The sequence below is a fragment of the Vipera ursinii genome (assembly GCF_947247035.1).
Source record: "Vipera ursinii genome assembly, chromosome: 7".
NCBI lineage: Eukaryota > Metazoa > Chordata > Lepidosauria > Squamata > Viperidae > Vipera > Vipera ursinii.
The window spans coordinates 75,473,479-75,489,578 of NC_139521.1; the positions used below are offsets into that span (position 1 = coordinate 75,473,479).

The 16,100-nt window shown below is 47.8% G+C and overlaps 1 protein-coding gene and 1 long non-coding RNA gene across 2 annotated transcripts in view; one reads left to right on the plus strand and one right to left on the minus strand.

Annotated features, from left to right (window-relative positions):
- The window catches only part of LOC310643141, a 61,927-nt gene that overhangs the window by 20,049 nt on the left and 25,778 nt on the right, over positions 1-16,100 (minus strand). The gene's annotated exons all lie outside the window — the stretch shown is intronic.
- The window catches only part of FBXO41 (F-box protein 41), a gene marked incomplete at both ends in the record, with an annotated part of 42,847 nt that continues 31,476 nt past the window's right edge, over positions 4,730-16,100 (plus strand). Inside the window, 2 exons of the mRNA XM_083367139.1 lie at positions 4,730-5,478; positions 13,268-13,511. Of these exons, the coding sequence (XP_083223265.1) occupies positions 4,730-5,478; positions 13,268-13,511 (993 nt within the window). The remainder of the gene's footprint in view (positions 5,479-13,267; positions 13,512-16,100) is intronic.

Genomic DNA, 16,100 nt, shown 5'->3' on the forward strand with positions numbered 1-16,100 from the left:
ATCACTTCACCCATATGCCGAGAAGGTTTGCATACTTGAATAGGCAGCATTGAAATGTTACGATAGAGAGCTTCGGGGTGGGGGTGGGGGAGTAATATACTAAACTGAAACATCTTTCTTTCTCTGTCTTTTCCTTCCTCCCTCCATCCCTCCATCCCTTACACCATCCATCCATTCTAAATTCTAGGCCTCCCTCCCTCCATTGATCCATCCATCCATTCCAAATTCTAGGCCTTCCTTCCTTCCTTCCTTCCTTCCTTCCTCCCTCCCTCCCTCCCTCCCTCCCTCCCTCCCTCTGTACCTCCATCCATCCACCCCTTCCACCATCCATCCATTCATTCTAAATTCTATTCCTTCCTTCCTTCCTTCCTTCCTTCCTTCCTTCCTTCCTTCCTTCCTTCCTTCTTGACTCTTGGTCTAGTCAATCTCTGCTCATCTGGGTGTTAGTTTCCAACGAGGAGCTATCTTGCTCTTATTTCCTTTTGAGGTTTTATTTTTTTATAGTCCCTCTTGGGTGGTACGTAGAATCACACACAACAACTTATTTTTGGATAAAGTTGATGAGGCCCCTGGCTTGTGTTTCTTTTCTCTTGCGTTTCTTTTCTCTTCTCCCTTTTCTGTGCTTTTCATGGTACCACAGCTCCCAAAATGGAAGAGCATGATGGGTATGTAGATGTGAGATCCCATAGAATAGAGGCATCAGGTTTCTGCAAATAATAATAATAATAATAATAATAATAATAATAATAATAATAATAATAAAGTTGGGAGGGACCTTGGAGGTCATCTAGTCCAACCCCCTGCTCAGGCAGGAAACCCTGTACCATTTCAGACCAATGGCTGGCCAGTCTCTTCTTAAAAACTTCCAAGGTTGGAGCATCCACAGTTTCTGGAGGCAGGTGGTTCCACTGGTTAATTGTTCTCACTGTCAGGAAGTTTCTCCTTAGTTCTAGGTTGCTTCTCTCCTTGGTTAGTTTCCATCCGTTGCTTCTCGTCCTGCCTTCAGGCGCTTTGGAGAATAGCTTGACTCCCTCTTCTTTGGGGCAGCCCCTGAGATACTGGAAGGCTGCTATCCTGTCACCCCTCGTCCTTCTCTTCATTAAACTAGACATACCGAATTCCAGCAACCGTTCCTTATATGTTTTAGCCTCCAGTCCCCCAATCATCTTTGTTGCTCTTCTCTGTACTCTTTCTAGAGTCTCGACATCTTTTTTACATCGTGGTGACCCAAACTGGATGCAGTATTCCAGGTGTGGCCTTACCAAGGCCTTGTAAAGTGGTATTAGTACTTCACTTGATCTTGATTCTATCCCTCTTGTCTGCTGTCCAAGGTTCTGAAATTTCCCTGTCTTGTTCTCCTAATCCACTCCCTCTGCTCTCTATCACAGGTAGTCCTTGACTTACGACCGTGCTTGAGCCCAAAATTTCTATTGCTAACCGAAAAACAATTCTTAAGTGAGCTTTGTCTCATTTCACGACCCTTCTTGCACCAGTCGTTAAGTGAATCACTGCAATTGTAAGGTTAGTAACACGGTTGTTAAATGAATCTGGCTTCCCCATTGACTTTGTCAGAAGATCAGACAAGGTGATACTGGGACTTGTGGTCACTGCAGCCATCATAAATAAGTGTCAGTTTGCAAGCATCTGATTTTTGATCACAGGACTGTGAGGGGATGCTGCAACGGTCGTAAGTGTGAAAAACGGACTTAGGTCACTTTTTCCCAGTGTCGTAACTTTGGTCACTAAACAAATGATTGTAAGTCAAGGACTATCGGACTTTCCCTTCGGATCTTCTCCAGCACCCTACAAAGAGGGAACGAAGAGGGAAGAATTTTGAAGTACAGGTAGTCCTTGACTTAAAACGGTTCATTTTGGGACCGTTCAAAGTTACAACGGCGCTGAAAAAAGTGACTTACGATCATTTATCATTTTTCAAGTCAACAAAGCGACTTGCGACCATCGCAGCATTCCCAGTGTTGAGGGATCAAAATTCAGACGCTTGGCAACTGACTCATTCTTATGACTGTTCCGGGGTCACGTAATTGATCTTTGTGACCTTCTTATCGGCAAAATGACAAAACTAGATCCACTTAAACATATTAGTAACTTAACAATTACAGGCATTCACTTAACGTGGTAAAAGGGGGCAAAATTCACAATTGTCTCGCTTAGCAACAGAAGTTTTGGGCACAACTGTGGTCGTAAGTCAAGGGCAGCCTATAAAAAGGAAACAAATGTACAGCATTGTTGGTCAATCTTGCCAAGTTAAAGATATAGGGACCGTCAATGAGGACCCAGATTGTTGGGGGCAATTAAGCTGACTTTGTAATAATGCCGCTTGGGGTGTGTGTGTGAAAGCCCTAATAAGCAGGCATATACATAGAATGAAGGCTACTGCTAAGCTTGTAAGCCGCCCTGAGTCTTCGGAGAAGGGCGGGATATAAATGGAATTAAAATAAATAAAAAATAAAAATTCCCAGAATTCCCTAGCAAAACCCAGGTGAAAACGTCAGCAGCAAATGCTGGTTTAGCTTCCATCTGAACACTTAACAATGAAGTGAAGGTCAGGATCTCAGCGGATGGTTGATACTACCATTGAATTATTCTTATTTAATCCATTAATCTGAGTTATTGGTTTCCCCCCCACCCCTGCTCTGACGATCAAAGCTGCACGTTTGAACACCCTCGAATGATACGTCGGAAATTCAACTCACCAATCCCTTTTATGCAAAAAAAAAAGACAGACAGAGTTTTTAATGCCAGACAGCAGAGTAAACAAACATCGATAGATCGAGCTATTATTACGATTGTTCTTATTTAGATTTATTTCTGCAGCTCAGGGTGGTTTTCAAACTGTTTTAAAAGACGAAAGGCAAGGCAATAAAAAAAAACAAGGAACAAAAAATAGGGCTGAATAAAGTGAGCGATGGGGCTGGGTGGGGGAAGACAATCTACCTTAAAAAAAGGAAGGAGTAACTCTTCGGATCCTTTCACTTAATCACTTAAATAGGAGCCAGCCGTGTGCTGCAGCCGCCAAAAAAATCAACACAATCCTAGGCTGCATCAACAGAGGGATAGAATCAAGATCAAGTGAAGTACTAATACCACTTTACAAGGCCTTGGTAAGGCCACACCTGGAATACTGCATCCAGTTTGGTCGCCACGATGTAAAAAAGATGTCGAGACTCTAGAAAGGGTACAGAGAAGAGCAACCAAGATGATTAGGGGGCTGGAGGCTAAAACATATAAGGAACGGTTGCTGGAATTGGGTATGTGTAGTTTAATGAAGAGAAGGACGAGGGGTGACAGGATAGCAGTGTTCCAATCTCTCAGGGGCTGCCCCAAAGAAGAGGGAGTCAAGCTATTCTCCAAAGCGCCCGAAGGCAGGACAAGAAGCAACGGATGGAAACCCATCAAGGAGAGAAGCAACCTAGAACTAAGGAGAAACTTCCTGACAGTTAGAACAATTGACCAGTGGAAGAACCTGCCTCCAGAAGCTGTGAATGCTCCAACACTGGAGGTTTTTAAGAAGAGACTGGCCAGCCATTTGCCTGAAATGGTATAGGGTTTCCTGCCTGAGCAGGGGGTTGGACTAGAAGACCTCCAATGTTCCTTCCAACTTTATATTATTATTATTATTATTATTATTATTATTATTATTATTATTATTATTATTATTATTATTGTTGTTGTTGTTGTTGTTGTTGTTGTTGTTGTTGTTATTGTTATTGTTATTGTTATGATGATGATGATGATGATGATGATGATGATCAGGTGAAGTGTTACTAACACTTTACAAGGCCTTGGTAAGGCCACACTTGGAATCCGGCATCCAGTTTTAGTCGCCACGATGTAAAAAAAGATGTTGAGACTCTGGAAAGAGTGCAGAGAAGAGCAACAAAGATGATCAGGGGACCGGAGGCTAAAACATACGAAGGACGGTTGCAGGAATTGGGCATGTCTAGTCTAGTGAAGAGAAGGACTGGTAGCCGTATTCCAGTAGCTAAGGGGTTGCCCCAAAGAAGAGGAGGGGGTCCACCTATTCTCCAAAGCGCCTGAAGGCAGGACCAGAAGCAACAGGTGGCAACTCACCAAGGAGAGAAGCAGCTTAGAACTAAGGAGAAATTTCCTGACAGCGAGGACAATGAACCAGGGGAACGGCTTGCCACCAGATGTTGTGGGTGGTCCAAAACTGGAGATTTTCCACACACAAAAAAGAGAGAGAGAGAGAGAGATTGGACAGCTAGTTGTCTGAAACGGCTACCTACCTGAGCAGGGGGTGGGACTGGAAGACCTCTGAGGTCCCTTTCAACTTTATCAATCTGCTGTTTGGGACCGCTTCTTAGCATCTTTGCGAAACGCGCGGGAGACCCTTGATGGGGAAGATGTATCTTGGGGGACGTAGCAGGCAAGGAGAAAAGAGAACATGCTGACACACACACACACACACACCCTTCTTTTTTTTCTTTGCAGGGTTATCAGCTGTGCCTGATGCCAACCCAGCTGTCTCTCTGCCTTGGCTGCCAGGCTCTGCCACCTCCAGGCCTTCCTCTCCGCAGCCAGCAATGACTTTGTGGGACTGGTCTTCTGTCCTACCACACTTCTGTCCACCTTGCTACCCGACTCCTGTTTCTCGGTTGGCCAAGCGATCTACACCATGACAGGATCCGGGCAGTGGGTTCCTGGCGGAGGAGGGCTGCACGAGAGGTTGTGTGGCTTGGGTTGAAGGATGGCCTCTCTGGACCTGCCTTACCGCTGTCCGCGTTGTGGGGAACACAAGCGTTTCCGGAGCCTGTCTTCTCTGCGGGCTCACCTGGAGTACAACCACACCTATGAAACACTCTACATCTTGTCGAAGACGAACAGCATCTGCGATGCCACCATCTTCCCCCTGGCGAGCGACGCCGCCCTCTTGAGCCCAGCCACCCGCCGGGACATTTTCGAGAGCACCTCCTTCCAGGGCAAAGAGCAACACATCACTTGCGACCTCCTAACGGCCGAAGAATTGGAGTCCTCCTCTTCTTCTCCCGTGTCGTCCCGCTACTTCCACCAGATCGAGATCCCTCTGACCGACCTCTTCACCCGCAAAGCCATGAGTTCATCGGCCGCGCCTCCGGCGACCGCCGCCACCACCGCCGCAACGGTAGCCGCCGTGGACGCGGCCTACGAAGAAGGCTTAACCCGTTTGAAGATCCGGGCTTTTGAGAAGCTGGAAGTAGACAAACGTTTGGAGAAGTTCACGGAAGAAGTGGAGCAGAAGATCGCCTCCCAAGTGGGCCGGCTGCAGGTGGAATTGGACCACAAGACCACAGAGCTGGAGAAAGCCAAGCAAGAGAGCCTCAAACTCAGCCGCGAGAAACAAGAACTTGAGGACCGGGCGGTAGAGCTCTCCCGCCAGGTGGACGTCAGCGTGGAGATGTTGGCGTCCCTCAAGCAAGACCTTGTCCTGAAGGAGCAGGAGTTGACCCGCAAGCAACAGTAAGTCCTAATTTTTGAGTTCTTGGACCCCATGGGTTGAATCTCCAAACGGGGGCTGTGTCGGTAACTGTCAGGTCCAATTATTTTACCCTCCGTTGCATTGTTTGAAAAGGTTGAACCTCTAAGGCAGGGGTCTTCAAACTCGGCCCTTTGATAACTTGTGGACTTCAACTCGCAAAATTCCTCAGCCATGCATGCTGGCTGAGGAATTCTGGGAGTTGAAGTCCACTCCTCTTAAAGTCTATATCAGGGGTCTTCAAACTAGGCCCTTTTATGACTCGTGGACTTCAACTCCCAGAATTCCTCAGCCATGCACGCTGGCTGAGGAATTCTGGGAGTTGTCCACTCCTCTTAGTCTGTATCAGAGGTCTTCAAACTCGGCCCTTTAATGACTTGTGGACTTCAACTCCCAGAGTTCCTCAGCCAGCATGCCTGGCTGATGAATTCTGGGAGTTGAAATCCACAAGTCATAAAATAGCCAAGTTTGAAGACCCCTGCTCTAAGGTAATTGCTATCAAAAAGTGTTAAGATATTTAAAGGTAGTAGCTGGAACAGTGGAGCTGTACAGGTAGTCCTCGACTTAACCGCATTTCGTTTAGTGACCGTTGAAAGCTATAACGGCGCTGAAAAAAGTGACTTCTGACCGTTTTCCACAATCAGCATCTTTCCATGTGGTCAAAATTCAGAGGCTTGACAACTGCTTTATATTAATGACGGCGTTGCCGTGTCCCAGGGTCACGTGATTGACTTTGGTGACCTTCTGACAAGCCACGTCAGTGGGGAAGCCAGATTCCCTCAACAAAGCGGTTATTAACATATCACTTGCGGTGATTCACTTAACAACCGAGGCAAGAGACATCGTAAAAGGGCAAAATTCACATCTGTCTCACTTAACAACATAAATTTGGGGCTCAATTCGTGGTCGTAAGTCGAGGACAACTTGTACAATGAGTCAGAACGCAGAGTTGTAGCTGATTGGTTGGAGAGAGAGGGGGGGCTCCTGCATGAGGCAATCTGTTCTGTGATTGGCTGCTGTGGGTAAAAGGGGGCGTTTCCTCATTTCCCGCCTTTTTCTTCCTGGGCGCTCTGCGATTTACCTCATGGTGATATTCCTGTGTTGATTTTACCTCATGAGGCTCCTGTGTGCCTGACTATTTTGCTTGCTCTAAATGTAGACGTAAAAACATATTTATTGACATAAAACTACATGTCAAGGGTCTCTGACTTCATTTGGTCACACCGTCTAAGTGTGAAAAAGGGTCATAGGTCCCTTTTTTCGCCGCCGTCATAACAGTCACTAAACGAACTCTTGTAAGTCGAGGACTGCCTGTGTTTTGAGCAGGAAAGCGGCAGAGGGGAGCTCCTTCAGGGGGCTTGAGCCCCTTTCCAGAGCAACGGACAGAAAATTTGAAATGCCTAGGTTTGGAATCGGCTAGTGTTGCAAAGCAAAATGGTTGGATTTTGCTTGCTTGTGAGAGCTGACTGTTCCTTTTCCTCATGGCTGCCTTGATGGCTGGCTCCACGGTCGGAATAAGCCTTCAGGAGGAAAGCTGTTCTCGAGAGCAGACTACTTTTTGGAAGCTGCTCCCTGTAGTAACTCTTCCTCCCCTGATCTTTATTTAACACCGGCATTTGCATAGAGATGGAAATCTTGGCTTCGTTTCCAATTAAGTCCCTGCAGCAGAATAGCCAGCTTTTTTGTTTTTTTAAAGTGCAGTGGAATATGTGAGTGAGGTTGTGCCGTGTTCATCTTTGAAAATCATAGAATCTCAGGGCTTGGAGGGACCTTGGAGGTCTTCTAGTCCAACCCCTTGCCCAAAGCAGGAGACCTTATAGCATCCCGGACAAATGCTTGTCCAATCTTTTCTTGAAACCCTCTAGCGATGGAGCGCTCACAGCTCCAAGAGGCAAGCTGTTCACATAACAATTTCCAGTCAGTATTAGCGGTGGAATAGCCTGAGTTCGAGTCCTGCCTTAGACATAAAAGCTGGCTGGGTGACTTTGAGCCAATCACCAGGAGAGAGTGAGTTCTAGTCCCGCCTTCACCATGAAAGCCGGCTGGGTGACTTTGAGCCAATGACCAGGAGACTGTGAGTTCTAGTTCTGCCTTAGGCATGAAAGCCGGCTGGGTGACTTTGGGCTGATCACCAGGAGACGGTGAGTTCTAGTCGCGCCTTAGGCATGAAAGCCAGTTAGGTAACTTTGGGCCAATCACCAGGAGATGGTGAATTCTAGTCCTGCCTTGGGCATGAAAACATGTGGGAGACTTTGGTCCAATCATCACAAGGTTGTGAGTTCTAGTCTTAGAGATGAAAGTTGGTTGAATGACTTTGAGCCAATCACCAGGAGACAGTGAGTTCTAGTCTCACCTTAGACATGAAAGTCGGTTGAGTGACTTTGAGCCAGTCATTAGGACACTGTGAGTTCTAGTCCTGTCTTAGCCATCAAAGCTGACTAGATCACTTTGGGCCAACCGCCAGGAGACGGTGAGTTCTAGTCCCACTTAGTCATGAAAGACAGCCGGGTGAGCTTCGGCCAATCACCAGGAGACGGTGAGTTCTAGTCCTGCTTTAAGCACGAAGCCAGCTGGGTGATCCTGGGCCAGTCACTTTCTCTCAGCCCTAGGAAGGACGCATTGGTAACCCATTATTCCTTGGTGGGGAAAAAAAAAACCTTGTCAAGAGAACTGCAGGGATTTGTCCAGACAACCTTAAAAGAATTGGACACGAAATATGAGATCAGTTCTGAATGATGTCAGAATCTGATTGCTTAATTTCAGTTTATTGAATAGACTATAACTTCTCATTCAGCCATAATCTACTGTATGGGTTACAAGCCTGAATGGAACATATCCTAAATATCTAAATTCTTCCATGAAGAATGGTTGCAGGTATTGGTTATGTCCGGTCCAGTAAAAAGGAGGATTCGCACGCGGGAGGGAGGGGGGACAGGATAGCTGTCTTCCAATATTTGACAGGCTGCCCCAAAAAAGAGGGGGTCCACCTATTCTCCAAAGCCCCTGAAGGCAGGACAAGAAGCAACGGAGGGAAACTCATCAAGGAGAGAAGCAACGTAGAACGAAGGAGAAACGTCCTGACAGTTCGAAACAATTAACCAGGGGAACTACCTGCCTCCAGAAGTTGTGGGTGTTCCAACACTGGAGATTTTCAAGAAGAGATTGGACAGCTATTTGTCTGAAATGGTAAAGAGGGTCTCCTGCTTGTGCAGGGGGTGGGACTAGATGACCCCCCGTGATCCCTCCCAACTCTGTTACTCTGCTTCTGGGTTCTTCCCTACCCCCAAATAAATCGGCGCCACAGGAGGATTGATTTAAAGCAGGGGTCTTCAAACTTGGCCCTTTTATGACTTGTGGACTTCAACTCCCAGAATTCCTCAGCCAGCAAAGCTGGCTGAGGAATTCTGGGACTTGAAGTCCACAAGTCATAAAAGGGCCAAGTTTGAAGACCCCTGATTTAAAGGTTTCATCAATATCCCCAGCTCCTCGAGCCGATCCATCCCTGTGACATATAAACTCCAGCCGCGTTAAATATTCTGTTTCCTGGAATTTCATCAGCTGCTTTGCTATTTCCTACTCTTTCCTAACTCCTACACCAGTTAAACTGATGCATATCTGAAAGAACAGCAAAGAATTCTGGGGGTTGTTTTTTTTTTGTTTTTTTTTTAAACCAACGGAAGCTTTGATCAACCTGTCTTGAACGTGTCGACCTGAGTTTGAACGTGCCGACAGAGAAGGAATAAACCGTTGGTGGGAGAGAACGTTTTTTGCGTCCTGCACTTTAAGCGGAATTAAATTTTAACCAGGAATAATCTTCCTGGCTCGCAGGAAGACCATTCTGTGCAAAATGCATTCTTCCCCAAAGTGCAAAGTGGGCTGCCGTACATAATGTGTCTAATTCGGTTTGTGGTTTTGAATGGCGCAAGGTTCCGGTTAGAGGTTGTCCTCGGCTTACGACCACTATTTAACCCAAAATTTATTTCGCTAAGTGAGACATTGGTTAAGTGGGCCTTGCCCCGTTTTGCGACATTTCTTGTAACAGTGGTGAAGTGAATCACTGCCGCTGTTAAGCTAGTCACATGGTCGTTAAGCGAATCTGGCTTTCCCGGTAACTTTGCTTGTCAGAAGGTCACAAAAGGGACACCGCGACCGTCGTAAATACAAATCCGTTGCCAAGCGCCTGAATTTTAATCACCTGACCACGAGGATGCTGCAGCGGTCGTAAGTGTGGAAAACTGCCCTACGTCACTTTTTCCAGAGCTGTCGTAGCTTCGAATGGCCACTTAAACAAACTCTTGTGAGTTGTGGATTTAACCTGTATGTCTGATTTGATTTTATGGCTTTGCCTCGGGCAGGATTCCCGCCATTCTGGCAGGATTCTCACATTCTGGATGCCTGAATGTGAGGTTATGGCCTACACAATAAACTACGATTGAGCTAATAGGAACCTAATCGCCACCTAGAACGGGACGCTGAAGCCCTTTGTGGGACTTGAGTGTGATGTTGTTGCCCCGCGACATCTGAGAAAAATTCAGAATGACTCCGCTTTGACTTCCCACTGGAAATTGGCCACTCTCTCACCTGTACACACACACAAACACACCTAGACAGCCTTGCAGGTAGTCGCAGGACATATAATAACGGGGTCGGAAGGGGCATCAGAGGTCTTCTAGTCCAACCCCCTGTTCAAGCAGGAGACCCCATACCATTTCAGACAGAGGGCTGTCCAGTCTCTTCTTGAAAACTTCCAGTGATGAAGTACCCACAACCTCTGGTGGTAAGCAGTTCCACTGATTAATTGTTCTCACTGTTAGGAAATTTTTCCTTAGTTCTAGGTTGCTTCTCTCCTTGATGAGTTTCCATCCGTTGCTTCTTGTCCTGCCTTCAGGCGCTTTTGGAGAAGAGCTTGACTGCCTCTTCTTTGGGGCAGCCCCTGAGATACTGGAAGGCTGCTATCCTGTTCCCCCTCGTCCTTCTCTTCATTAAACCAGACATTCCCAATTCCTGCAACTGTTCCCTATATGTTTTAGCCTCCAGTCCCCCAATCATCTTTGTTGCTCTTCTCTGCACTCTTTCCAGAGTCTCGACATCTTTTGCACATCGTGGTGACCAAAACTGGACACCGTATTCCAAGCGTGGCCTTACCAAGGCCTTGTAAAGCGGTATTAACACTTCACGTGATCTCGATTCCGTCCCTCTGTTGACGCAGCCTAGCACTGGGTTGGCTTTTTTGGCCGCTGCAGGACACGGCTGGATCCTATTTAAGGCATCTTCCCTCTCACAGTTTACTGGCGTTAAGTGAGGTTTCACCTATTCTTCACCTGCACAGTGTTGTTTTTTTTCTTACCTAAGAGTAAAACCTTGCTTTTCTTGATGTACATTGTAAGCCCTTGACAACCACAATTAGCAGGGTTTCCGTTGCTAAGCTATGCAGCTGTGAAGTGACTCAGGTCCAATTTTGTGATGTTTTGCCAGGGTTGTTAAGCAAATTACCGCAGTGGTTAAGCTGCACGAACCAGATCCCGCTTCCCCTACCGGCTTGCCGCAAGGCCCCTGGGAAAGCAGGCAAGGCAAATTGGGCACACAGGACGGTGGGGATGCTGTGACCCGGGGCTAAGCGCGAGGAGGACCGGTTACAAGTCACTTTTTTCCAGCGCCCATGTACCGGAGCCTCGGATGGTCTCCAAACAAAGGGCTGTAAGTTGGAGGCCATGTGTAGATTTGCACAACGCATCCAGGGTGAAAGGCAAGGCAGGGGACTCCTGAGAGAGCGGGAGATGGGCAGCGGTCAGTGGCCGAGCACTTGGGCACCAGGACGGCGAGGTAGACTTCCTCGCAGGGGTAGTCCTTGACTTAAGACCACGACGGAGCCCCAGATTTCTCTTGCTAATCAAGACAGTTAAGTGAATTTTTCCTCCCTCCCTCCCCTCCCTCTCTTCCTTCCTCCCTCCCTCCTTCCTTCCTTCCTTCCTTCCTCCCTCCCTCCCTCCCTTTTTCCTTCCTTCCTTCTTTCCTCCCTCCCTCCATCACTTTTTCCTTCCTTCCTCCTTTCCTCCCTCCCTCCGTCTCTTTTTCCTTCCTTCCTCCCTCCTTCCCTTCCTTTTTCCTTCCTCCCTCCCTCCCTCCCTTTTTCCTTCCTTCCTCTCCCTCCCTTTTCCCCCCTTCCTTCTTTCCTCCCTCCCTCCCTCCCTTTTTCCTTCCTTCCTCCCTCCCTCCCTCCCTTCCTTTTTCCTTCTTTCCTTCCTCCCTCCCTCCCTTTTTCCTCCCTCCCTCCTTTCCTCCCTCCCTCCTTCTTTCCTTCCTCCCTCCCTCCCTTTTTCCTCCCTCCCTCCTTCCTTCTTTCCTCCCTCCCTCCTTCCTCCCTCCCTCCCTTTTTCCTCCCTTCCTCCCCCCCTCCCTCCCTCCTTCCTTCCTCCCCCCCCTCCCTCCCTCCTTCCTTCCTTCCTTCCTCCCTCCTTCCTTCCTTCCTTCCTTCCTTCCTCCCTCCCTCCCTCCCTCCCTCCCTCCTTCCTTCCTTCCTTCCTCCCTCCTTCCTTCCTTCCTTCCTCCCCCCTCCCTCCCTCCTTCCTTCCTCCCTTCCTTCCTTCCTTCCTCCCTCCCTTCCTCCTTCTTTCCTTCCTTCCTCCCTCCTTCCTTCCTTCCTTCCTTCCTTCCTTTCTCCCTCCCTCCCTCCTTCTTTCCTTCCTCCCTCCCTCCCTCCTTTCTCCCTCCTTCCTTCCTTCCAGCCCCCCCCTCCAGCCCCTTCTCCTGGAGCCGAGGGCCTTGGCCCTCCTCCCCTGACTTGCAGCCCCATGAGCCCTTTCAGTGCCACTAACCACCACCCTGGGTTGCAACTCTGGCTGTGTTTATTGTCGCCAATTAGGCCTGGCGCTGCCACCCGTTTATTCACCTAAGCTTTTAATTAACATCCGTAGCACCGTCCTGCTGTTTGCCAGCGGTTTCATGCTTCTCCCTTGCCTTTCCCCTGGATTCTGTAACATTGCGGTCTTCTTTATTTTTATGGGCTATCCCTCTGGTCTGGTAGGTTTTTCACTTTGCAGTTTCCAAGAGCTCGGATTGAGAAGATCTGCGGAGACATTTTTACATTAAAAAAACAAAATCAAGGTTGATTTTTTTAAAAAAAATAAAAAAATAAATGTAATGTTCAGGTATTCAGGCACGGTTGCCTAGCAAGCCGACACAGGGCCTCTGGGTTATTCCTGTACAGAGAGTCCTCAACTTATGACCACAGCTGAGCCCCAAATTTCTGTTGCTAAGCAAAAAACAGTTGTTAAGTGAGTTTTGTCCCGTTTTACGACCTTTCTTCCCCCAGTTGTTAAGAGAATGCCTGCAGCTGTTCGGTTAGTAACACAGTCAAGCAAATCCGGCATCCCCCATTGACTTTGGGGCCGGAGAAGGTGATCACGTGACCCCAGGACACCGCGACCGTCATAAATAGGAGTCGGTTGCCAAGTGTCTGAATTTGGACCACGTGACCGTGGAGGGACGCTGCAGTGGTCATAAGTGTGAAAAATCAATCACCCGTCACTGTTTTGGGGAAGCCAGATTCACTTAACAACTGTGTAACTAACCTAGACAACGGCAGTGATTCCCTTCACAAGTGGGGCAAGAGAGGTCGCAAAACAGGGCAAGACTCACTTCACCAGTGTATCACTTAGCAACATTAATTTTGGGTTCAACGGTGCTCGTAAGTTGGGAACCGCCTGTGCCGGTATGTACCTTTCGAGTCCAGGTGTGCGAACTGGCCGCTGATTCTCCGCTTCTTGCCCGCAGGGAGGTCATCCAGATTGACCAGTTCTTGAAGGAGACGGCCGTCCGCGAAGCCAACGCCAAAGTCCGCCTGCAGCAGTTCATCGAGGAGCTCTTGGACCGAGCGGATCGAGCCGAGAAGCAGCTTCAGATCATCAGCAGCAGTTGTGGAACCACCCCGAATTGTAGTTTGGGAAGATGTAGTATGCCGGGATCCAAAAACACCAGCCGAGACGTAGCTAATGAAGCCAATCTCCTAAAGGGTGAGGTGGGTCTTCCCGAAGAGATGGAGATGGTGGTCAAGGCAGGATCTCGGCTCCTCTTGGTTCCTTCCACTCAGGGCAACCTCCAGCCATAAAAGCATGCAAGTCCATAAGCCAGGTCTACGCGGAGCCTGCCAATGCAAGTGGGGTTGACCTGGGTCAACACAAACACGTTCCAGGGCATTATGCTTGTCAATAACACAATATCAGAGTTGGAAGGGGCCTTGGAGGTCTTCTAGTCCAAACTGCTGCTCAGGCAGGAGACCCTATGCCATTCTAGACAAGGGGCTGTCCAGCCTCTTCTTGAAAGCCTCCAGTGATGGAGCAGCCAGAATGTCTAGAGGCAAAACGCTCCAGTGATTAATTGTTCTCGTCGTTAGGAAAGTTCTCCTTAGTCCTAGGTTGCTTCAATGCTTGATTAACTTCCATGCATTGCTTCTCGTCCCGTCTTGTCTTCAAGACAAAAAGCAATCTTCCAAAGATGCTTTTTTTTTCACGAGGCAAGTGGTCTCTCTGGTTCTCATCCAAGCTTCTCATCCAAGAAGCTTCTTCAAGCTCTGACTGGATGGTGGGGAATGGAAAGATTTATGCTCCTTGCAGAACAGCTGGCCATTTGCATCCTTCTAGCGAGTCGTTGAGGCCACGTGGAGGTTAATTCTGTGTCCTCAGGGTCACCTGAGCGGTGCCAACGGATGTGGATCTTTCCATTCCCCACCATCCAGTCAAGAGCTGAAGAAGCGTCTTGGATGAGAAGCGAAACGTCTTCAGGGAAAAACAGGGAAATCCAGTTGCCTCGTGGAAAACAAGCATCCTTGAGATAACTCTGACCTGGAGGACTGGGAATCTCCATAGACATTCCAAACAAGATCCCAAACAAGGCTTGTGTGGTTGAAACCAATAGTGGAGCTGTGGTTTTTTTTAATGTCGGATTTTATTTTATTCTGGCTCGATTTCTTCATACTGGCTGGGGAATTCGGGGAGTTGAAGTACAGCCATCTGAAAAACTTCAGTTTTTGGTTTAAGTCAATGCAGCGACGTAGGTCTATTGCAGTACGGTAGCTACAGTACTTGCAGAGATGCGCCCTCACTGTTAAGAAACAGGGCGTGAAAGGTGAGGATCCCGCTGAATAAGAGGAACATGGTCATCGGGGGTTGTTCCCGGAGGATTACCAGCAAGGAGATAGTGGGGATATGCAAGGGTGTTCGCATTTTGGTTTCCTTCAGATGGATTGAGGTGGACATGGGTCAGTTTCGGTCTCCAAGGGTCTTTGGCTTGCTACAATGGCTTGCTATCTCCTGACCTTCTTGAGATGGTTAGTCATGTGGTACAGATGAGACCGGCGAGTGTAGCTTTCTGGGAACTTGCTCCACGAAGGCTGGATGTTAGAGGTGGTCTCCTTTATGACTGATGGTGGGGGAGGAAAAAGAAGCTGAGCAAATGTGATGTAAAGTTTGGGTCTCCAAACCTGGCCACTTTAAGACTCGTGGGATTTCACCTCCCAGAACTCCCCAGCCAGCATTGTAGGGAATTCTGGGAGTTGAAGTCCACAAGTCTTAAAGCGGCCAGGTTTGGAGAGCCTGGGTGTAAAAGATGTTGACCATGGAAAGAATCATAGAGGGTCCGTTGTGCTGGTCTTCTCTGGAAGCCACCGAGTTTCCAAACTATTTCTGGTGACCTTGACCAGCAAGAATTGATTGGCAGTAAAGCATTGATTATTCACACGCAGTGTTTATCAAACTTGGCCCCTGTACGATGTGTGGGGTCCATGTCTTCACACAGATCATTGAAAGTCTACTCTTCATCGGTGGACACACACATCGGAGCTCGTCTGTCTTTTGAAACAGCCGCTGGGCTATCGGTGCGGACATTAAAAGAAAAGTGTGGGGTCCTTGGGGTACTCCGAGCTTGGTGGTGTTCTTGCAGATGTTTCATTACCAAACTAGGTAACCTCATCAGTGATGATCATAATGTTTCCTAGTTGGGTAATGAATGTCTGCAAGAAAACCACAAAGCTTGAAGAGCACCCAGGACTGACCATTCACTTCCTCTTCCTCCTCCTCCTACTACTACTACTACTACTATTACTACTACTACTACTAGCATTGATGATGCTACCTACTTGGGTCATAAAACATCTGCAAGAAAACCACTTAACTCTGGGGGCACCAAGGACCCCACAATTCATCCCCGAACTACAAATATTTTCTTCTAAAAAACATTTTAGAAGATGAATAAGGCTTGTTCAACTTATTCAAGGGGTGCTTAAGAGGATGCACCAAAGGGAATGTTCGGCTTATATTCATATCGTGGTAAACATCTGTTTTTGCTCTACTGGCTCTTAAAATCTATGTTGATCTGTGAAAATGTCCTAAGATTCTTCTTCAGCAATCGCGTGAGACTAAACTGAACGCTGTTCTTCTCAGCCTCCTCGGCTGTGATAAGGTAGATTGGCAGACTTTAACCTGTATCCTTGGAGACGGTTGTTATACAACAAGTTGCATAGTTACACATAAGCTACTGAGTTATGCATTGCAAGGTCTAGAGTCTGTAGTTCAGCATCCATGTTGGAAAGAGATGGCTTTTCAGAACAAAA